Source organism: Triturus cristatus, chromosome 2_1 (assembly GCF_964204655.1).
Source record: "Triturus cristatus chromosome 2_1, aTriCri1.1, whole genome shotgun sequence".
Taxonomy (NCBI): Eukaryota; Metazoa; Chordata; class Amphibia; order Caudata; family Salamandridae; genus Triturus; species Triturus cristatus.
In genome coordinates this window covers 984337936-984363082 of record NC_140581.1, presented here as the reverse complement: position 1 = coordinate 984363082, position 25147 = coordinate 984337936, and the positions used below count along the sequence as shown (strand labels likewise).

At 42.8% G+C, this 25147-nt stretch overlaps 1 protein-coding gene across 5 annotated transcripts in view; it reads right to left on the bottom strand.

Annotated features, from left to right (window-relative positions):
- PDE5A (phosphodiesterase 5A) overlaps positions 1–25147 on the bottom strand; it is a 708225-nt gene that overhangs the window by 31770 nt on the left and 651308 nt on the right. For all 5 annotated transcript variants that reach the window (XM_085634223.1, XM_085634230.1, XM_085634240.1 and 2 more), the window contains exons 16-17: positions 24645–24745; positions 19038–19115 (exon numbers count right to left, since the gene is read on the bottom strand). In XM_085634223.1, the coding sequence (XP_085490349.1) occupies positions 19038–19115; positions 24645–24745 (179 nt within the window). The remainder of the gene's footprint in view (positions 1–19037; positions 19116–24644; positions 24746–25147) is intronic.

Sequence of the window (25147 nt, the reverse complement as noted above, 5' to 3'; positions counted from 1 at the left end):
GTAGACAATCATGTATGGGCTGAAACTGCTTTGTACCTCTGATTTTTTAGGAGAACGACACGTAACCTAAATTCGAGAATTATGCGGTAAAAAAGAGCCTTCCTCTTACCAGCCTCCATTCTAATAATCATATATGTACAATTTAGTAATAGTTTTGCAAAATTCGTCCAATTACTTTCCCAAATTCTCATCAATGGCGAACACATATAATACGATATTTCAATCAACTCTAGCTATACTTCAAGGCACATAGCACTTAGAGGTGTTGAATTCCACACCTCTAAAATTAACCTAAATATCAGGCCTGCAAACACTGTTTTTTCATTAGTCTCATCATGCACCCATAATGATGCACCTGTTTTCAATACTGGAACAACTTTGATTTGGTAAGACTTAATCACAGGTTTCATAGAGGGTCCTCAATCTAGGATATTTAATCTAATGAGTCCACAATAAAGATGATGCACTTTGAAATTTGGGCCTCGCAGTGTTTTGCCCATGTGAAAAAAAAGAGCTGAATCTGTGCCACCCTTTTTGGATGACCACTGAGTATTGCAAGATTCTGAAATAGATTTGGCCATTCTGGACATAGGTTACACACCACATAGTAACAACATTTCCATCATATGTCCAATTAAATGTAACTTTTTAGCAACATTTCCAATGCAAATTATACAGTTTTCAGTTTATTTGCAAAGCTTGTCAGAGAGTTCCTGAGTACCTCTGGATGGAGTGATGGTGAGGTCATCTGCATATATCTGAACCAAGATCAGTGCTTAATTTCAGCCAGTGATTGCAGGTGGGGACCAACGGCACTCATTATAAGGGACCTGCACTTATTCTTAGTCCTCGGACTTTGATCCGGAGCAAGAGTGAGAACAGCACAAAAGAGGTTAAAAAAGAGGAAAAGGAAGACAGAAAAACAGTGACAAACAAAGAAAACAAGGATGACAACCTAAAAAAAGTGAGATAAAGGCGTTGGGAGTGTCTGGTGTGGATTAAAAATGTACTGAATGTAATCAAGACGATGCCGCCGTGGTATTCATCATCTCTGACGTTTGGTAGAGCTGGCTGGAGATTTCTCAGCAAGACTTTTGGCACTGGCACTTATTCTTTTACAATTTAGGCACTAACCAAGAGGCTTGTATATCCTAACTTAGGCGGTTTCATCAAGGGCGTAATAGTGCATCGGAAGGTCAGTCACATATGTTTCAAGGAGAGTAGGAGCTAGAATGCATCATTGTCGAGAACCATTCTAGGCAAGAATCCTATCAGTGTATCATAAATGACATTTGCAGTCAGCCACAGTGTTTCAAGATGAAGTCCAATGATTAATGTCAAAAGACCCTCATTTACCACCATGACATAAATTTGCTTTATACGTTTACCATGTTAACTTTGTGGAAAGAGGAACTAAGTTGACACAGCAAGAATATAATACTTGCTTTCACGCAGTTAGGAATCTGTAGCTATTATGGTTAAAGTGGGTAACTGATTAGTGTGGATTCACAGTAACATGCTGTCACCAAGGATAGAAAGTAATTTGGCCAAATACATTCATCGAATTTAAGCCAGATAAATGTTGAAAAGGACTCCCATGACTATCTACTAAGAGCCATTCCTACCAAGGTTCTTGAAAAGGGGCGCAATTCTACTCCTCGTCGCATAGAATGCAACAGGATTTTCATATTGTTCTATGTATGAGGTGGGAAATACTTGCCCACTAATTTGGATCTATCTCAATTAAGGCTTAGGTCACTAATGGAAGGCCTGGGGCTCTTGGTTGATTCAACAAATTAAAAATTAAACAAAATTCTTATTTGGGGTAGCTACAATTTCTGATCAAACTTATTATCCTCAAAATAATGTTAGCTTTGCTACTGTAGGAGTATGTACTGCATTGTACTGCTCTTAATGTGCGATTGTTTGCCATGTCTAAAACCTTAATAAAATATATTGCAAAGAAAATGTTTTCCTTGGTATTCAACTCATACAGGTTGCAGAATAATTGTCATCACTATCTATTTTGAGATCTTTTCATTTTTGGGAAACTAACTTCCAGAATGACAATGCTCCCCCACTTCATTGCAATTTCAAAGTGCCTTGTGCAGAGAAGGCACACATGGAGCTAATGGGCCAATTCTATTGACTGATATGAGCAATCAAAGGTTATACAAATACATAACGTTCTTGAGTATCCCCCAAATAGATAATGTCTGGTTTGAACACTAGTATTCTGCCTCCTTGTTTGATCTGCTTTAATTTAGACTGATAGATATTAAGACCTGAAGATTCAATAGGGGAATAAACATTGGGTATTTTCTGTGTAAGTATTTTCTTGATTGGTTCAAGAAGCACTAATATGTAAGACAAAGGATTTTGAGTTTTCTTCTGATCTCTAGAATGAGTCAGTGGAGCACTTCTAGGTTGGATGTTATGTGTTCTTGTGGTTTCATGTTAAGGCACTTTCTAGGTGCCTGGTTAGATAGCCTCAGTAGCTCATGGATACATTGTTTACAGAGACTGGTAAAAAACATACTAGCTTGTTTCAGGTTCACCTCGAGTAGTGCTCTTCTTGGCTCCTCCTGGTAGTTTACCAACATTAGGGACAACCCCTTTAAGATCATCGAAAGTGAGAAGACAGTTCCAATGATTGCAACATTAACCTGGGAAGAAAAGGAAAATTCTGCACACTTGCGTAAATAGTGCTTCCAAGCACAAATTCACTTTCCACATATGCTACCCCTCCTTTCATTCTGAAAGCAGTTGTAAATTCCCTTCTGGTGGAAAGTGTTAGATAGTGATGTTCTTTTAACCTTAAGACTATTTGTCAACTTGCCTTTCATTACAAAAGTCCTTGAGAAAGTTGTCACAGATTCCACTGATAATTGTTTTATATCCACATTCTCAGTTTAGTGCCAGAAGAAAGGTAGTATTGCTTGATATCCTGGATGGATTCACTTGATGGCAGATGTTTACAGTGCCTGTATTGATATCTAAATAGATTTTATCAGGCACAATTCACATGTTCCAACTCAGAAACTACCTCAACCTGCTGCCTGAGTTGCAGGTCTTGGAAAATATGTGTTGGATTTAACAAAGGGTTGCAACCAACTGGGTTATAATTCCAACAGGGTTATAATTATTTACTTTGTATCAAATGGTAAGCTGTTACCAGTTTTGCATTTGTTTGGATATTTACTACTTATATATGCAGTTCTGTTTTGCATTGCTACGTTGTCGCGGACAATAGCTTCTGTGATCCACAGATGATACAGGCTTTTAGACCTGTCAGCCTTAAACTTTTTGCTTTACCCATCCGTTTTTGCTGATCTCTTTTTTCTTGTCCTTAGGATTCTGTGCACTATACCACTGCTTACCAGTGCAAAATGTGTGTGCTCTCTCCTTTAAACATGATCAAATTGGCTTAGGGCCTGTATATTAAAGGCTGCTAGTAGGCGTTAAATAGCCCTTTTAAACATTTTTCAGGCCTGCCATTGAAGCCTGTGTGTGCAGTTTTAAAACTGCCATTTCGACCTGGCAAAGTAAACCTTTTGCCAGGCCCAAACCTTCCTTTTTAATACAATATAAGTCATCCCTAGGGTAGGCCCTAAACAGTCCAGAGGGCAGGGTGCAGTGTATTTAAAAAGTTGGACATGTACTTTCAAGTTCTACATGTCCTGGTAGTGTAAAAGTCTTAAAATTCATTTTTCAATACTGCAAGAATTACATTGGGTTCCCTTATTATATTTAATATGTCGTAACTTTCAATTGGGAGCAGGTAGGAATGTTGAGTTTGGTGTCTAAAGAATTGCAATTTAAAGCCCTCTTTACGGGTAAAGTCGGATTTTAAGTTGCAAACATGAAAATGCAACTTTTAGAAAGTTGGCATTTGCTTGTCCCAACCATTTGGTGTCTGCTGCCTGTATCCTGGGTCACATGAATAGGTGTAGCTGGCAGTTAGTATGTGTATATTGCTCCCAAACAGTGAGATAAGAGTGAATAGTAGCTGGCAGGATGGGCCATCGCTGACTTGATGTGGGGGAGGAGCTATCCCTACCTCACTTCCATATCACAAAGGTTGTGCTCAGCACACTCCCAAAGGGTTCTGTCTCTAGTATTTTGTGACCCCAGATAAGCTGGGGCCAGGGCAGGGAGGCAGTACATTCCCAACACCTCTGAGGGGAGAAACCTCCAGAACCCTTTCCTACTTCAAAGTCTGCACCAGGTATACATAATGGACCCTCAGACCCAACTCTTCAGTACACCTGTGTGGACATGTGGAAGACTCCAAAGCACAGCTGTGCTGTTCTGCAAGAAGGACTGTGTTGCAAAATGCCCCTCTCTGAAGGGTGACCCCAAACCTTCTGCCTCCTCCTCTTTTTCTGACCTTGTGTTTGTTGGCTTTAGGACTCTGAGCACTTTAGCACTGCTAACCAGTGCTAAAGTGCATGTGCTCTCTTCTTTAAACATGGTAACTTTGGTTCATACCCAATTGGGATATTCAATTTATTTATAAGTCTCTTGTAAAGTGGTATACCATATAACCAGTGCCTATACATTTAAAAAATTTTTTTTATTGAAATCTATACAAACATATGTACAATCAGCAGCAAACTGTCCAGTATACATAACAGCTTTTCATATATAGATTACACAGCGATCCACCAGTGTAGAACAGAATTATGTTACATCCAGACATCTGTAGGCTTTACAATGATGTATACATTAAATTGGCATAAAACAACATGTAAAGTACAATGCGTTCAGAGTATTTATCCATACACATGGTATTGGTGGGCATATATGGGATTGCATGCAAAAATAGCGATGGCACCCTGTGACATTTGAAGTGTATGGTATACTGGGTGTATCAGCATTTATTTGAGCCACCAGAGATTTTCAGACATTATAAACCAGGCTAATATCTGAAACAATATTAGTCATTAATTATCTGTGGCCTGCGTTATAGTAACTACAGTTGACACTTGTCTTTCTCTAAGCCAGGCCGTGAAGGGTTCCCAAATATCCTTTGAGAGGGATGACGTGGGCAAAGGTTCCAGAATGCAGCCAGCTGCTCCTAACAATAAGCCACATCCTGCACCCAGGTGTCTATACGAGGAGACCCTGGTGCACCCCATTGTATTGCTAGTCTGCGTTTCGCTAAGAGTAGCATCATTGCTATTAGTCGACGTTTCTCAGGCAGAGCTCCCTCAACATTGCCCAGCAGGGCCACCAGCAGCGTGAATTTCACACACACTGATCAACAAACTCAACCACATTGGAATCCAGGGACAAGTCCTCAAATAGATCACATCATCCTCTCCGAAAAAACCCAGAGAATATGTCTCCCACCCTTCACATCAGATCCCCAGAAGATCATCTGTGGAGTTCCCCAAGGATCATCCCTCAGCACCACCCTCTTCAACACCTGCATGACTCCACTGGTAGACACCGTCAGATCACGTGGACTCAACATCATCTCCTAAGCCGATGACACCCAGCTCATCATCTCACTGAATGAAGACCCCTCCACCACCAGAGCTAACTTCCACACCGGAATGTTTAACATCACCAATGGATGAAAGACAACTGTCTCAAACTCAACACAGACAAGAAGGAAGTCCTCATCTTTGGCAACAACAACTCACCCTGGAACAACACATGGGGGCCCGCAAATCTCTGCCCACCACCGGCTCCAACAGATTATGCCTGCAACCTCTGCATCTCCCTGGACAACAAGCTCTTGATGAAAAATCAGGTCAACACAGTTTCATCTGCCTGCTTCCCCACCCTCCACATGCTCTGCAAGATCTTCAGTGGCTCCCAGTCAACATGAGAAGGACAATCACGCAGGACCTCATGACCAGCAGGCTGGACTACGGAAACACACTCTGTCTAGGAATCATGGCACACCTCCTAAAGAGACTTCAGACACTACAAAACACAGTGGCAAGATTCATCCTTGATCTCCCCGGAAGGACCCACACCACACCCCACTTCCTGAATCTGCACTGATACAGAAGAGATGCCAGTTCAAGATGCTGACCCATGCTTACGAATCCCAGCACAACGAAAGATCAACATACCTCAACAAATGCCTGACCTTCCTCCAACTGACCAGACACCTTTGATCGGCCTCCCTCTACCTCAAAGATGCCCCCCCCCCCCCAGTCCGCCAAACCAACAATGGAGGGTGCGCTTTTTCGCACCTGGTGGCCAGGACATGGAACACCCTTCCTCTGCACCTCAGGACGGCCCCATCGCTCCAGCAGTTCAGAAAAGGACTCAAGACCTGAATGTTCTAATGAAATCCACCACAAAGCAGCCACCATCTCCAGCACCTTGAGGCCCTCATGGGTGATTTGTTGTGCTTTATAAATGATTGATTGATTGAAAGGAGGGAGGGGCTGACACTCACATCTGAATAGGTAGTAGCCTGACACCAAAGGGCTGATTACCCCCCACAGATAGTCTGCAGCCAGGTCTGAGAAAGAAAGGATACTTGTGCACTTCAAAGGCCTTTCTTTGAAGTCACCCCCACTTCAAAAGCGCATTTGGGTATATGCACTGGGTCTCTGACCTCAACAAATCAGAAATTTCTGGACCTACAACTCAACTCTAACATAAGAACTGCTGTGCTGCATCAAGAAGTGAAACTCTGCTGGACAGCTGCCATGTTAAGCTTGCTTTTCTGTTGTGCTGTCCTGCTGCATGCTGCTCTCTGACCTGCTGAGGAGAGCTGGACTCTGCCTTGGAACTAAAGTGATCTCCAAGGGCATGTTGGCTTGCCTCCTGTTGCCTGAGACTCAAAGGGATATCAAAGTCTCTACTCTTGCTCCTATGCCTGGTTCACTGGAAGTGGACCCAGATATTTGCACCATAGAAATCGACGCATCTCGAGTCTACGTGTAGCAGAACAGGCGCATCAAACCTGTTGCGGGAATAGAACATAGCACATCGCACTTGAAACTGCTGCATCGAACCAACACATCGGCGTCACTGCATGGAGAAGATTGATAAATCGCCCTTCCAGTGTGGATTAACCTGGCGCATCATCTTTGGAACTGCCACACTAAGAACCGGCACCTCGCTCAACAGACCCGGTGCATCATGACAACTGCATGAAGAAAATTGGTGCATCACCTCAACTACCGGCCCGATATAGACTCATCGCGTGTCTGCACCCCGCATCTCGCTGCTTGCAACCAGGATCAAGGTACTCTGTTCACTTGGCCTACGTAGCTGTTGTCCCCGGCCTGTGCTCCATCACAGTCAACTTGAGCTGTTGACTTTGCCTCGGCCCAGCGCGACCAGATAACCCCTATTGGCGCTTATTATTTCTATGGGATAGAACTCTTTTTATTATTTAGAATTTGAACTCAACATATACTTTTTAGATTTTTTTTGTTTTAGTCTTGAATTATTTATAAAATCACAATTATTTTTCTAAACCTGTGTCTTTTGTGGTAATTTCATTGTGTTACTGTGTGTGTGTGTTGCACAGATACTTTACACATTGCCTTTTTAGAAAAGCCTGACTGCTCTGTGCCACGTTACCAGAGGGTGAGCACAGGTTATCTTTTATCCACCCCATGCTTCATCGCAATCGGCATTGACTTGTGACTTTGTCCCGGTCTGGTGCGACCAACTAACCACAGTTGACGCTCTGTGCTTCTACTTTAAGGGAAAAGTGGTTCTGCCACTTAATAGCTTCAAAAGAGCCTAAAACTTAAATTCAATTAGTGTCCCTCTCTCTCGATAGGACTGCCATTTAATGAAACATTTTTCGTATTTTAGTTGTATCCAAACCCAAAATTAAATAAAAAAGAGAAATCATGAATTGCTTTAAGAGTTGTAGAAAATTTATATAAATTGTGTATTCAAAAGGAATTAATATATGCACACACAGATAAACACTATACAATTACATATAAAGTAAATAACGTGAATTGAATACAAAACAATAAATATATATATATATCACAACACAATATACACAAGACACATCAATATAAATCCAAAAACCACATTTAGACAAAGTGTGAAGTATTTTGACTATGTATCAACCCAGTTTCGAAATTAATCTGGTTATCCATTGTTCCGGGTGATCATTTGCACTTGATAATTCGCGTCGACGTTTCGACCCCAGAGACTATTGCGAAAGTTTATTCGTCTAAGGGGGGGGGTCTTCTTCAGGACTAAAAACAATCTGTGTGTGGCCTGTGTTAGAAAAAATGAAGGTATTTTAATGTTTGGACAAGGATTGGACCGATGAGCAGAAGTGGAGAGACAGTATGTCTCTGCTCACCTTATATGAAGTTCCACCCTGACTTCTTTGACAGCACGACAGCTTGTTCACAACGGATGACATGTATCAGACGTAATTCTTCTGGATCTGTTGGCTAGATTAGTCCAAGGCACGTTATGCCTATATATCTCCGGCGCTCGGGGTTCCAAGAGTAAATGTCTCTTTATATCCACAATGTGTTTAGCGGGGCCTGCTGCCTCCAATAAATTGCTCCAAATGTGCATCCAAGGCTATTTATTTGCCTTTGATTAATCTACGGCCTGTCAAAGCTTCTTCTGAAATCACGGATATTGTTTGTGCTTCTAGGCACTATTTTCATTTAAATCTTTTAAATTGCTATGTCATGTTCTACTGATTGGATTTTTGTTTTGATCTCAAATACTTTATTAAATTCTACTCCTTTTTTTTTCTAAATTGGTGGGAGATTTTTCTTCAGTTATGTTTTCACTTTATTACTGTTTGAGGCGCTGCATAACTACTTTACACATTGCATCTACTTTAAGCCTGAATGCTCTTGAACCAAGCTACTAGAGGGTTAATCACAAGTTAATTTGGGGTTTGCTTATGACTTCACTCTGACAGAAATTGTGGTTGCTGATTGCGTAGGGTTTCACACGCCCCCCGCCCCCCCCCAACCCCCCAACCACCAACCCAATTTCCCAATTTGGATATCAACTTATTGAAATGGAAGAATATACCTACCTACAGACCGTTGTTGTTAGTATGTCTGGGTGGAAGTGGTGGAAGCATCACTCCCTAAATGTTATGAGGGTGCAAAGGAAGAAGGAGTTCCACAAGGATTTTTTTTTTCATGGCAGAAAAAGTATCTTGCAAATCCGCTGTTCCACCCACACAGTCAAATTTATTTCTAAGGATAAGGGACCAGCTGTACGTCCCTTCCATTATGCGAGTCGCAAATTGCATTGTTTTGCGACTCGCATAATGGAATGTACAACAGTGTCTCAGACACTGTTTGTAATTCCCAATGGGGACACAAATGACCTGCCTCATGAATATTCATGAGGCAGGTTGCAATTTGAGACACCATTGGGGATGGCCAGCTCTCACAGGGATGGTGGCCTGCTGTGGTCAGCAGACCACCATGTCTGTGACTGCTTTTTAAATAAAGCAGTTTGTTAAAAAAGGCAGCCTGTTTTCCTTAAATGAAAACGGAATGCATTTATAAAAGAAAAATGAAATGTTTCTGTTTCATTTTTTAAGTGTAGGCAGTGGACCGCTGCCTGCTCTTAAAAAATATTTTTTCTGCCAGTCACAAAGGGAATTGGTCCCCTGGGGACCCCTTCCCATTTGCGAGTGGCTTACCACCTTATTGAAATAGGTGGTAAACTGCGAGTGTTTTACGACCGCAATTGCGGTCGCAAAACAATCGTACATAGAAGCGCTCTCGCTATTAGGAAGGGATGCCCTGGGCACACCCCTTTCTAATAGCAAGTCGCAAACCCTATTTTGTAAGTCGGTAATAGGTTACCAACTCACAAAATAGGGTTTGTACATTGCACAGACCTATTTTGCGGTCGCAAACGGGCCAAGGTTTTTCTGGCATACCCTAGAAATATAGAAATCGTAGAAACCTTACAGAGTCAATTTGATAATGTTTAGTGCTTTTGGCCACAAATCCTGTCAATTGTGGGTATGTGTTTTCCCTAGATGACAACACTAAAAAAATGTTGATTTTCTCCGTTTAATCGCAATGAAAACTTCAGATGTTTTGCTCATTACCACAAGGTTGGACTACTGTAACAATTCTACACAGGCTACAAGGTGTTCAAAATTCGGCCGCAAGGCTTGTGCTCCACCTCGCAGGGACTCAAAGAATTGCATTGGTTGTCTAGCCCTAAAAGGTTCTTTTTAAATCTCTGGTTCTGGTGTTTAGGTCCTTCCATGCTACTGGCCACAAATATTTATCTGATCACTTCTGTCGTTATAGGATGCAGAGGATCCTTAGATCTCCAAACTCTAATTTGGTAAACTCCCTACTCTCAGGCTAAAATCTATAGGAGGCAAATCTTTTGCTGCTCTGGGATCCACGGCTTGAGACCAACGTCCTGGTTCTTTTCGACTTATGGTTAATTAAGCCACCTTCAAGAAGAGCCTGAAACGGAGTTAGTTCTCTTCCCCGGATGAATTGTGTCATCACGTAATTTAATTGCTTATGGGCCTTCTATCTTTCTGTCCTCTCCGTTTCTTTTGTTTTTAGTTATTTTCTGATGTATTTATTTTGCGATGGTTGAATTGAGGAATAGTATTTGAGTTAGTGTCAGGATGCTCTGTTTGAGTAACCATGCGCTTTACTAGTACCGTTTTCATTCATAGTTTTCAGGGACCTATCCCTGGAGAGAATATTTTACAATTTTGTTTGTAAATTGGGCCTAGTGTCAACAGGTCTTACAGAACAAATGTTAAGTTTGAAAATAGGTTTGACCAGATGAGCTCATAAGACAATACCTATCAATGTTAGTATTTATTTTTTAAACATAGTTGTCAAGACGTAAATAATAAATTAAAGAAGTAATTAGCAGAAAATCATAGTCTGAAATTCAGTGAACATTTCAATTAAATAAATCACGAAATTCCTCGGGAAATGTGTTGGAGCAATTTTGCATTATCGAGTTCAAATGCAAGTCTTCACAAATTGTTAAAACACGAAATTCCAAGAATAAATATATATATATATATATATATATCTTTTTTTTTTTTTTTTAGGAAAGCATTTTTAACATCAGGTTCATCATCCCTCACTGACCTTGGTTGTAACTTAAATTGCTTTTTGTGTCCAATATCTAAGAAAGCCCTTATAATTTCTTTTCATATGTCATTAGTATTGACACTGCCTTTTGAAATTTTACTAACTTGAAATGTCACCTCTTACAATTAGCTTTTCTAAGGGTTGTTGCAAAGTAACAAGTAGTTGGTGGCCCTTGGAAGTAGGTCGAGGTCCTTTATATCCATTCTTTGTATTTTGACAGTTATTTTTATTTTATTTATTTATATATCTATTTAGAAGTCCTAAATATGACTTGTGTCACCATAAGAATGCTTCAAAGCACTGCATGTGAGAGTCTGGATTTTATGATGAGGAACTTGCAGTCAGTGCCGTAAGGGGCCTAGCCCAGCATTCTTCTATCACTACCTCAGTGTGAGGTGTTCAGATAATGGCTATTCAGAACAGTTCAGTTATAAGGCCTTTTCTGAAATGCCTTTCTCTTCAGGCATGGAGAAGAGGGACTTCTCTGCCTGGGGCCCAGGACTCCCATCCATCTTCCTCCAGGCATCAGCCACAAAAAGGTTGGGGTTTTTTTTGTTGCAGTTTTTATATAGCATGAACTCAACCCGAAGGTATGGGAGTGCTTTGTATGAGCACCAGTTACATTACACATGGACACATCAATTTTTTGGTAGGCACCGGGAGATTAAGTGATTTGCCCAGAATCACAGGATATTCAGCCGACACTGAGACTCGAACCTGGCTCCCCAGCTCCAAAGTCGGCAGGTCTGGCCGTTAGGCCACATCCGTGGGTAATGGGAATTGGCACTGTCAAGGATGGTTTTATATTGAATGCATTGTGGGGTGTAAGTTTCTATAGCTATCCAAGCCCTTTTTCCAAGTAGGCCCCGTGGACAGTGCAGAGGCTTTTGATCTTGACCTTTGTGTCCACTGGGAGCCAGTGCAGTGCTTTCAAGAATGATTTGATATGTTTTCAGGAAAAATCTGCCACTGAGTTTGAAGTCCTTGCAGCCTGTTAGTAAGCTTCTTTGGGAGCCTGGGGCAGGCAAGTTTGCAGTAATGCACGTGTGCACAACTACATTAGCTCTAGCCTGTGGCCCTAGCTAAAGTAGGAGTAGTAATATATTCATAGCCCAGCCTTAAGTGGAGTGTGTCTATGCAATTTAAATAGATGACTACATTTAAAAAAACTGACATGTACTTTGCATGTTTAGAGAAAACAAGTCTGAGCAATTATCTCATCAGATGACTGAAGGGGTGGATAGATAAGTATGTTACAATGACATCCTAGATACACATGTTCATATGTGATCTCACAGTGGTTTCGACTTAGGTGACAATTACCGCTTGAAAAGATTTACAAAATGGTATTTCATTGTCAATTTTCCATATGTCTTTGTAGAACACATACATCTGTTTAAAGAGCCGTACAAACGAAACAACACCACTCTACCATAAGGTTTAGCATTAGTGACTCAAACTACCAGAGAAATTGGAGCTGATGCATAAATTATGCTTCCTACACTCTGCAATACTAACAATCAAGACACTATGTTACACAGCTTGGTACATTACAATAGGTATCTCAGGCCAACATAGCGGCCGCTTTCTTTTAGAGCTCTGTGTAGACCTGAGTAAAGTCCTCTACAATCCTTCCTACAGTGGATCTGCAAGAGACCATGACACCCTTCTGGGACTGTGCCCACCTAGCAGGCAGTCACACAGCCCAAGATCCAGCGATTCACACGTAGCGGAGGTCTCCTGGGAGCGATGTTTATTGGAGGGCTGCGCTGGGTTGAGTCGCAGGGACCCTTCAGCTCAGTTGGGGTTTCCATCACCTGGTCAGTGATGTGACAGAGGAGCTCCAACAGACCTATCTGGAGAGGATCTCTCGGCAATAGAGTACCAACTCACAGACACAAGCTGGAGAACAGGGAGTGAGGACAGAGGCCTGACAGGCATGGCCTGGCCTCCTGCATGGTAGTGAGGCCCTCCAGCAGCATCGGAGGCATCCCTCTGGGATGAGTGATCGGTTGGAGGGTGAGTGCCCAGGGATCTGCCTGGTGGAGCCTTCTGGAAGCGGAGTACGGCATTACGACCATATGAAGTATACAGAAAGTGATGAATGGAATGCTTGAATGGTAATTACTCGTGGACGCATCTCAGTCCATCCTTATTTTGCACACTAAGCTACCTCAGTTTGGAACTAGTCATATGCAAATCAGTTTTGTCCCTGCTCCAATGGGAACAGTCCAACCTGTACTGCCTGGCAAGGCCCTTCCTGAACCTGAAAACAGGCAACCTAGGACCTATTTCGCCCAAATTAGGGTTCATTAGCCAGGAATAGCTTCATTTCAGGGACAAATCGTGCACGGGAACCCTGTCCGGGCATGTCCGTACCACTTAGGTTGACAAACAGAAGTGCACAAAAAAGTATTCCCTGCCCCGGCACCCCAAACACGCCTTACCAAGGAGATGAGATACCAATTGAGAAACTACCAGGTAGTCTACAATCTGCACATAGAATAGTCCAGGCCATCCAGTTTTCTAATATTCATTGGAAGCTGAAATAGGCAAAGTAGGAATCGACGTATCACTACTTCGCCAAGATCTGAGACATGCTGTAGAAAGAATTACAGCAACTGAAACACAAATCTTAGAGATGGGAGATTCCATTAAAGTCAGGTGACGAGAAGTAACTAGGCTGACAGAAGTCACTCGTACCCTAGAACTACAGGCGGAAGATGCTGAGGGTCATTCGCGCCGAAACAACCTGCACTTTCTTGTATTCCTGGGGGCCGCGGACGTGGGAGATCTTCCCTCAGTTCCCAGAACACTGGCTTCGGGACTGGGTCTCCGAGGAGAAATTCTCATAATTGAATGCGCTCATCGCACACTCGAAGGCCGTCTACTACAGTCTCACCTTGCAAAATAATTGCTCGAATCCTGATGACATACTGATGGCTGCCAGACTGAAAGGATCACTCATGCGCTCTTGTTTGACTCACAAAGGATACTCATATTTCCTGATTACATTGAGGCAGTTCAAACACTCTGTAAATCATTTGAAGACATTAAACGGAAAAGTACGAGCAATGAACATTCGCTATATGCTGGTCTATCCTGCTGGGCTAAATGTCATTTTTCAAAACTGTACCTTCTTCTTTGAATCACCACAGGAGGCCTGGGAGTGGATCGAAGACAGACCTAGATTACATTCTGATGAATCCACCCCTGAAGGAGGGCCGCGCCAAGGAAGGGTCCACCGGCTAAAGGAGAGAGCGACACCTGACTTGATGAGGTAGAAACTGAACATGGCACCCAGGAATAGGTAGCCCAGGACTGTTGGGAGTCGGGGGCTTATGCTACTTCTAAAGGCAAAAGCTTGCAAAGAGATAAGCAGAACATTCACCCGCTACTCGGAGTATAAGCTGAGCGAGTCTACTGTCAGAAGATTATGAATCAACCTGAATGGAGCATAAAAAATCCATAGAGGCACTCACACTCACACTCGCACTGGGGCGCCCCGTTGCTGGGGCAGCCATGCGCGTTACAAATTGAACTAATAATAATAACAGTCCCTGCAATGGGGACATACTGTCAAAGTCCTACAGGTAATGGGTCCCATACTGCTTGCTGAGTATCAATGTCACCTAGGGTCCAGGTTTTGACAGACCCACCCACTCCCTAGTGAACTACATCACCCCCAAGTTTTTCCATCACTTGGTTGATCTGATCTTCTAGTCATCAAATGCTATTGCTGTTATTAAGATTTTTTGATTTTCCAGGGGAATGATAGGGGTAAGGGAGAAGGTTGCTGGAATCACTTGAACCACTCTTCCCTTTACAAGCCATATTAGCCGATTACCTATGACAGATGCTATAGGTTGTGGAGTATGGGGAGGGACGGGGGAATTGTTTTCATGTTATTTGTGTATATTGTTTGGGCTTTTGTTTTTGGAACTCGATTCCCAGTCCATACTCTCCTATACCACACTAGCGACAGTGACACTCCACCCACCAGCCCTAATGCAATGCTTTCATGGAATGTTTACGGCCTCCTGGACATAGTTAAAAGAGATGCGATTCTTAAAGTCGTAATTAAGTATAGGGCAGACACACTCAAAAGGCGACCTCTATAAATGCCTAAATAGGTATTGTTTCTTCATGCTCTCCCACACACAATTTGATCAGGAGTCCAGAGGAGTGGTGATATTAGTACACAAAAACATCTCATTTACTGTACCGTGTACCTGGAATATAACACTGTGAGAGGCACTCTATGTCCAGCTGCTCACATTATGCTGCGTCTATGCACTTCCTCCACTATCAAAGATTTTCCTATCGCTACTTGGCTCTGTCCTTCTAGAGATGCCTAATAGCATAACTGTGGCGGGGGAGGATGGGTGATTACACAAAAGCTAGAGCAGGATAACCCCCTTGCGACGTTCCCATGGACTTTGCCACTGGCCGAATTCTTGAGTAGCATGGATCTATGTGATATATGGCAACACTACCATCCTAGGGAAGTCGAATACAATTTTTTTCTGGGGCTCATAGATCCTTCACCCACACTGATTACTTCTTGAAACTCCCAACAGACGTGCCCTTAATCAAAGAGATCCATCTACATACCAGGGGCGTGCCAGACCAGGCACCGATTGAATTACTGTTTTACGGCAAACCACTGGTGACTGATGGCAGATGGCCCCCGAGCTCCTGGTGGCTTAAAAAACATAGCAAGTTTATACACTGGTTATCAAAAAGGGAAGAGTAAGTTAGACATATAACACAGGTTGTGGGGCGAGATGGGACTACCTACACTTCACCACTGGATACCGCTAATGCTTCCTCCCACTTCCTTATATCATTCCTCTGATTCACCCACCCTATACACTTCTGGCATATCTAGTCCATGTCTGCATGCCAACACCTTCGGAGACTGAAAGAAAGCAATTAGGTGAGTATCACAGTTGCTCAAATTCTAGAGGCGATTCAGCAGCTAACTCCAGGGAAAACACCGGGCTGAAATGAATTTCCCATGCAGGGGGCCTTGCCGGCCCATTGGCAGAACCATTGCTAGAGCTGTTTGAAGACAGAAGCAGTTGCGACCAATCTCTCTAATTAATTCTGAGCGCCAAATCCTAGCTAAAATAGCAGTGATACCCCGTTCACTAGTTGTCACTTAGCTGATACACCCTTACTAGAGTGGCTTTATGCCTCTCTGAGCCACCAGATAGAACATAAGGTAGGCTTTCAAAGTAATAACATTAGGACGTAGATTGAATGAACCCTTTGTGTTATTAATCATGGATTTTGAGAAGTTATTTGATTGTGTCTCAAGACTATCTTTTCACACTCCTAAGCCACATAGGTTTTGGCCCATGTTTCCCAGATTGCCCACATTCCCCTTACGGTGAGTTCAAGGCCTAAATCCAGACAAGAGGAGTGGTGTCCCAGCACTTGCCCCACGAAAGAGGGATGAGACAAGGATGTCCAGTGCCCCCACTGCTATTTGCCCTAGCTATCGAACCCCTGGCTCAGGACATCAGACAGAATGATCGGATAGCGGGATTCCGATGGTCGACAACTTAAAAGACAATTTAATGCCGTATGCTGATGGCTTACTTATATACCTTAATAACTGACTGTATTTGGGCCCAGTGGTGATACGGACACTAGAGGCATTTGGTAACATTCATGGGCTAAAAACCAATTGGATTGAAACCAGACTGTACCATCTATGTCCTCCAACTAAATACCCCCAATGGGCTGAGGCTGCTAGAATTTGAGTTAATATACGTAAAATGCAATACCTAGGTGTCCATCTCACACATGTAGAAGAAGTGGCACACGCCTATGATGTCTTGCCTCTGATGGAGGGATATGCTCAGACACCCAAAACTGGATATTCCTCCCCTTGTCTATGCTTGGTAGAATGCAATGCTGAAAGTTTTAACTCCCACTAAGATCCTATATATGGTGAAGAATTACCCCCTCCCGCTCCCATGTTGGTTGCTACATACATTGACATCTGCCCGGTGAGCCTACCTGTAGAAAAGCGCCCATCCTCAGGTTTCGCTGGCCATGATGGATATCACTACCTATTATACAGCAATCCATTTAAATATTATAATACAATGAATTTATCCCTCGCGTATGGGACCGTCTATGGACCAAGTGTACGCAGTGGAGCTTTGGGCTCTGGGTGACAATTCTCCTGTTTAATTTCTTTACAGGAAGAAACCTAGGCCCAGTCACATAGAAACATGGAAATTCTCTAGCTATAATATAGAATGGATGAAGAGGGTAACAGGCCAGATTCTTTTGTGGTTCAGAACCACTCTGCTTGAAGTGGTACTCCTAGAGGGATTTAAAGGATGAGACCGACTCAGGATCTTGCTGCTTGAAGATGTGGTTATTTTGAAAACTTTCTCAGACATCAAGGAGGAATTTAGCAGAAAATGTTGTAAGTATCGCCAAATCTGGCATGCCATAATCCTGCATTGCTGAGACTAGATGACTTACCTGGGATAGCACCATGGAGGAAAAACTGACCATGGTCCAGCTCCCTCATAGAGGGAAAATTAAACGTTTATATAGAACACTAGTAATTCACCCTTCATACACATTCCCACAACTCAGAGTGGCTTGGAAAAAAGATATTTCCAACCTAGATGACAAAGCATAGACCATTGCAATCATGGCCCCAAGGGAGGATGCCATTTCAAACAGATTTAGGCCGATACAGTTCAAGCATCCACACAGGATAAACCTAACCCCTGAATGACTCTGGTGCTTCCAGTGAGGCCCAGGCCCAGAATGCCTAAGATATCGGTTGGAGATATGAGACTTCCTCCACACAATCCGAACATGTCCCAGGGTTGGGCCCTTCTGGGATGGGATCTCAATAACACTCCAGGGAATACTGAAGCGACCCTTGGACCTTACCCCAAAAATTAGGATTACTGAACATATTTGAAGACGAGGGCTTTATAAGAGTTGAGAAGGCACTTATACGAATGGGGCTTACATTAGCTAAGTAGATATAGCACAGAACTGGGGACAGGAAACTCATCCCAGAATGGTCAAATAGAGTTGAGATATGGATAAATGCTGCATTACAGAAATACCAATAAATAAGGCCAAAGGCTGCCCTAATAAACACTGGAGGATATGGAGAGGTTGGGTAGACTACCACGACTTGGAGGATATGGATGATTAGATCATTTATCCCAGTGGTTCTTAACCTTTTTAATTCTGTGGACCTCCACTGAATCATCACTTGAATCCTAGGACCCCTTCTCAGTCAGTATTGGAATCTTGGGACCACCAGTAAGTTTTATGATTTGAACTACAAAAACAATACACAAAGATACAATAACAAGTTACAAGAAACAAATGGTCAAATAGTTAAATATTTTGTTTAATTAAATATAAAAAAGATTTTCAAATTTTCATTTTTGCTACTTTATTTTAAATACTTTATTCATATTAATGTGATCTTTTAAATATTATTTAATTTTGTAAGACACTCGCCGCCCACTGAGTAGGCCTCCCAGACCCCCAGGGTCCAAGGACCACCACTGCATCATACGATATGTACATCTTTCAATGCATATATGGGATAAAGCATGCAGTTACAAATTCTGGTTCATACAGTGGGGACAATATGTATGGGTGAATCCCGTAGTGAACATTCTGAAGACAACAAATGAACAAATGTACAATGTGATTGCCCATGTTTTCTTCTCTCTTGCTATTACGTATATATTTCCTGAGGACTGTTTTATTTGATACCACACAAAACCAATTTAAAACAATTATTTAAAAATCAAAGGCAAACTCTGTTCCAGAATACCACAGTCTGGTGATCTCAGAGTTGACAATGGCCAGCAGTGGAGAGGGCATAAGAATAAAGCACTATACACATTAAACACAGCATAGAAGTAGTTTTGTGATAAACGGTGCCTTACTTACTGAAACAACTCCTTGTGGTGCAGATCGTCCCAGCTAAATTTCTTCTTCCTCACAAGTTCAAAAAATTCTCCACGCTTCCTAAAAAGAAAACTAATATTTAGCAGCCATGCAAGAGCCACCGGAGTAAACACATTTATCACACCTTATGAAGTATGGACGTCTGCTCAACTACTTTTATAAACCTACTGGATATTTACTTAAAAGTTGTCAAATAGCAGATAACTAGGCATTGTGCCCCATTTCTAATATTCATTGTAAATGTGAGATTAATTTAGCATTCCTTCCAACACCTTGATATTTTTGCAGTAAGTGCCCTAAGTGTAACCGGTATGTCCTGACGTGGGTCCCGTCTTCACTCTGCCACAGGATTTAAGCTATAGATCACTGTGTAGTAGGTCTCTGTCTTAGTGTGGCATTGTTGGTGAAAAATGTAGGTCTTGAATGAAGCCTGAGGGCCTGTGGCTTAAATTAAATTAAACCTTTGTTCCAATGCCGTGTTGTTTTTGAAGATTCTGACATGCTTCAGGCCAATTGATATCTGCCTGGAGGGTGCAGAGAGTCGGAAGAGTATAGCCTTCCTGTACAAATCTCATGCTGAAAACAGACAAGCAAGAGCTGTGAGTCCCTATTTCCTTCTCTCACAATTATACTTCATTAGGGTGCATGGAGGGAGCTCCCCTACACCTAATGTGAAACCTCTGCTCTTCCCACAGTTGCAGGAGAAGTCGCCTGTGTATACTGGAAAAGTGTAAACAGGAAGCTTTCCTGCATCTGGCTGTCAGTGGTTCCAGTGATGATAAGGGAGAGAAGAAGCAGTTATAGGGCCATCCAAGCTTGGAGAAAAAACACTTCTCTTTACCAAGTTCTCCACTGTTAACAATCATATTCAACAGGAATTTCACAATGCTGACATGTTTGATAGTGTCTCTGTTATAATTGACTTGTTTCTTTCCTTTCTCTGGCTGTGTCTTCCCTGTTGCTCAGCTAGTATGAGTGTTAGAATGTCTGATGACCTCATGGAATGTTTGAGTGCCTGGCTTGAGTGTAGAGTGTCAGTTGATGGCAGGCAGGCTGAGCTGCAGGGAGGCTGCTCCTGGTGGGGCTACATTTCCATCTATCTATCTTCTTCTAATGAACTTACCTTGCTTAAATAAATCCAACCTATTTTATACACATGGCTCAAAGGACTTTCAATTTACCACATTTGGCGACGATTTAGAGAACCTACAGCGTTGAGGAAAGAGGCCGTACTGAAAGGAGTTTAGGAACTACTGGAACTAAGGAACTTATTAAAAATATTGGAACTACTGAAATGTTAAGCAAAGGAAACGTCTTGGTCAACCCCACCAGTGTCCTCTCTCATCTGGACAGCCTGCACCTCAAGGCGTTTGACCTTCTACTGCTGGTCTTTGTGCAATTACTGTGGATCCTGCTGTTAATATACTGCTTGGGAAGACTTGTCCAGTAACAGAAGTCTACATGAATCTGGAAGTCACCACTTACTGCGAGTTGTCTGGGTGCCCAAAAAAGAAACAGAATTCATGGAGTTCAATCATTTTATTCTATGTCAGCGCCACCTTGGATGTTAAAAGTAGTGCTTTCTTGTGAGGAACAAGAAGTGTGGAGGAAGTGTGTATCGCCTCGCTCCATTTACATAGGCTGGTGGTGCATTCTGGCAAGCAATGCAGAGGAGGTGTGTTTTTCTTTCCAGCGAGCACTTTGTGAGTCTATGCTCGTGAAAGTGTTTTGAGGGGTGCCAGTGACAAGACACATGTTTTATGAGACTCTTAGTGGCTTCTACAGGCTCCTACTATTGCTCTACTGATAACGAAAATACTCAGGTTTCCTGTGTCCACAGTGAGACAAGTTTGGTCCGTGGTTTTATTTGGGAAGTTGAGCGCTGGTCGCGTGTGCAGGCCGTTGTGAGCATGCGCAGCCTTTTCAATTCAAATTGCCAGCACGAGCAACCTTACCTGTTGCTGTCCACGCGTTACTCCTTGTGAGCTAAAGAACGGTGATGGATCAAACCCAGATCTGTTGACTCGGTGTGAGTGTTTGATTGGTTCTGATGCTCCGTCCATCGCCACCCCCTTTTGTACCACTCCTTGTGACACAGCACCCGCGATGACTCTATGCTTCACACGGCTGCTGTGGGACGTCCTGCTGCTTGCACGTGCTGTGAGCCAGCCGGCGTGGCGTTGATTACGTGCCGCCATGTTTTGATTGGAATGTATATCGGCTTATTTGCATTCTCCAGCATTGGATTGTGCCAACTGCGTTGTTCGCTTAATAAAGATTCATTCAGGATCGATTGTTGCAGTCTCCATTTTGACTCCTGTTATGCCTTTGTGGAGATTTATGCTGCATTTGGGACCGGTTTCGGGGTAATGTAGAGCGTCATGCAAACAGCCAACTACTGCTTTCAATTCTTTGGAACCAGCGTTTTAAGGCTCGTGGAAAACTGTGGGCAGTGTGAGGGGCTTGCTTCATCTATCACTTGCTATGTCTCTTTATTTTTGGACATTATTCCAGGGATAAGGGCGACTATTTTACACACTCAACGGAACCTTGATATATCTCTACAGAAAGTATGCTGTTGTCCCTCTTGTTTCTTAATAGCTGTGCGCGGGTACTGCACTGTACTTCGGGTGAGGAACAAGGTTTTTGATTTGTGAAGCACTTCCTTTGGAACAATGCAGGAGGGAGCCACTGTGCTACTTCTAGGGGTGGGCGGAATTTGCGAAAGTGACTTTCGCAAATTATCGCGAAAATGTTACAAATCTCCGCAAACACGCGGAAATATCGCGAAGATGCGGAAGTTTTTTTCCCGCCCGTTCGCGGTATTTTCTGCATGGTCGCGGCTCGCCAACTTACCCATGCGGTTGCTTGCGGGCGCGGCCATCTTGTTTTCACTCTTCTCGCGGTGCATGATCGCGAGAAGAAAGACGTGATCGCGCGACCAATGACATTACTGCGGGCGCGAACTGTCGCGAGACAGCGCAAATGGCTACCAACAATCCAACATCTTGTGGAGAACGCGACCGGATCGGGAAAACTTGTCGGCGAACTCGGGGATTCAGGTAAGGCGATCGCGCGCACGCGAGAATGTATTGTTTTACAGTGCGAGCAAGAACCAAATTATTGCTAAGCTGCAGAATGCGGAAATTTTGACATTGTCGCGCTCTCCGCGGACCGCGAAAATGTCATATTATCGCAATTTCCGCGAGCGGAGCGGAAATTTAGCCCAGGCCTAGCTACTTCACATTGGATGTTAACACCCATATGGAGTTTTGGGTCACGACCTCGGGTGAGTGATCGCTCACCATGGTTTAATGACTTTCTCTATTGTTTGTTATGTTTTACATGTCATGTATTTGTGTGTGTGCTTGTGGACATGCATTGGTTTTCCTGGTGTAATGCTGTTCTTAGGGTGGTGAGTACCATTTTGAGGTGAGGTGGTGGGAGCTGAGTGCCCCAGTTTAGTTCCTAGGGTGGTGAGTACCCTTTTGAAGTGAGATTGTGGGAGCTAAGTGCCCCCGTTCTGTTCCTAGGGTGGTGAGTACCCTTTTGCAGTGAGGTTGTGGGAGCTGAGTGACCCAGTTCTGTTCCTAGGGTGGTGAGTACCCTTTTAAGGTGAGGTTGTGGGAGCTGAGTGCCCTAGTTCTGTTCCTAGGGTGGTGAGTAACTTTTTGCAGTGAGGTTTTGGGAGCTAAGTGCCCCAGTTATGGATCATAGGGAGGTGTGTTCCCGATTACGTGGAGGTTGTGGGGCGGTGAGTGTCCCAGTGCTGTTCTACAGGGTGGTGTGTACCCTGATACATGTGGTTATGGGGCAGTGCGTGCCCCAGTTCTGTTCCACCGCTCTGGGTGGTCTTGTGTTTTGTGGGTTTTCCCCAAGGGAGGGGGATGGGGTTAACTCAATGTCTTTACTTTTTGAGAATGTGATGTAAATGCTTTCTTTTGCACTGTAAATGCTTTTCTTTTAGAATGCATTGTATTTATTGATGTTTGTGTTTGCCTCCTTCACTTTGGTATTTTTTTTCCCTAAGGAAGGGGGATATGTTATAATTGACTTGTGTCTTTCCTTTCTCTGGCTGTGTCTTCCATGTTGCTCAGCTAGTATGAGTGTTAAAATGCCTGATGACCTCATTGAATGTTTGGGTGCCTGGCTTGAGCGTAGAGTGTCAGTTGATGGCAGGCAGGCTGAGCGGCAGGGAGGGTACTCCTGGTGGGGCTACATTTCCATCTATCTATCTTCTTCTAATGAACTTACCTTGTAACTAAGTTTAAATAAATCCAACCTATTTTATGCACCTGGCTCAAAGGACTTTCAATTTACCACAGTCTCTTTGGGTTTTCAGATGTGTGAATTTATTTATCAGATGGCTCTTTTAAGGCATGTCAGGAAGTTTGACTCCCATCAGCAGTATGGGAGAAACCCCTCCGCTACCAAGATGTTTGCCACACATGATGTTCAATAGCCACACCTAAAGTCATTCCCCCCTGGTTCCTGCTACCACGCAGCAACAGCATCTTTACTAGTCTGCCATGGGTGAAATACAGAAGCTTCTCTAAACACCACTGCAAACCAGCCCCTTCCTGTTACAGGATAACTGGGAGGAGAGATTTTACAATAACAATAGGTACTTGGCAGAGGGCATCTGTTAGGTAAGTACTGACCCTTGGTTTCTCAGGTCCACCCCAGGACCCTTTAAGCCACGCTCTTGTAAATGCATACCTGGAAGTGACCTTTCCCGAAGTCAACATTGCTATAATATAAACCACTGGTGGTTTTAACTATATTATGATCCATTTATACTGTTTCCAAGGCATTCTGGAATTGTATCACAGGCAAGATGGGTGCATATTCTTTACCGTTCTGGGCGTTGTTACATTTTTCTGTCCATACCCTACCTGCTCCATATTGGTACTAACATTTCTTGCTCTTAGAGGCAAGCTAGCACCCTTGCCGGTGCATCCCAGATAGCCACATTGCCTTGTGAAAAAATTCAATGGAGCACAAATAAACAGCGGGATTAACTGTGACTCTCTTAGCCTCTTCTAGGTCGTTGTGCCCTTTACCACCAAGCGGCCAAGATGAAAACTATCTCTAGATGACAAGTCTTGTGAAAGAGGAGTGTGACAGAGATACACTAACATGTTCATTATTACATTGGAGGGTCATAACAGCAGAAGCGGCGATGCTATGCATTGACAGGCCTTGGTGGGTGTTGAGACCAATATATACATTTCTGTAAAGATACACCTGGGTTTCTATTATTGTTCTTAAGAATTCAAGATTTAATCATTATGTGCAAAAATATAATGTTCCACTCCCTACTTTCCCATGTGCTCTCCCTGCTACTTTCCTGAACCCGCCTTATATTTCTGTAGCTCATCACAACATTACAAAGGCAGCTGACATGACAGTGGAAGCAGCTAGAACCAGAAATAGTTCAGATTTTCTTGAAAAACATTCACAACCCTGTAAGTATGAATAAGACAGAAACTGACTGAACTGTTCTGCTTGAGCTATCATATGTCTAAAAAAGTTTGTGCTCATATTCTTACTGCAATATTAGCACAAATTGCAATTAAAGTAACTTACTTGATATACAGTGCTAGGTCTGTGGCAAGAATAGCTCGCTTTATCATTTTCAGTGCAGTCTTGTATTCTTCCACAGAAAGGTTGCTCAGAATCTGGTTTCCCTGGATAAAATAAAGGACAAAAAGAAGTGCTGTCACTGGCTTATAATGCTACCTTACCATCACGTTGAATGTGGATATTTTTTACAGCTGTGCAATACAGCATGCTCTGTGTGTCCAGCTGGAAGAGTTTGTTAAAGATATTTTAAAAGAGACAATGATGATAAAAGCTATGATATGATATACAGATGTGAAGATAAAAGACTAGGAGATGGTAAATATGTAGCTGGACATAAAGCTCATAAACTTCTGATGCAGGGTCTTCTACATTGAAAAGATTGCTTTCCCATTTCGTTTGGAGAACAAACCTGATTAAAAAGAAAGTCTTGCCCCAAATTTTCCCAAAACATCTTCTGATGGAAACTTTGACTAGGGGTCATTTAGAGCATAGCAGTTGGGACAACA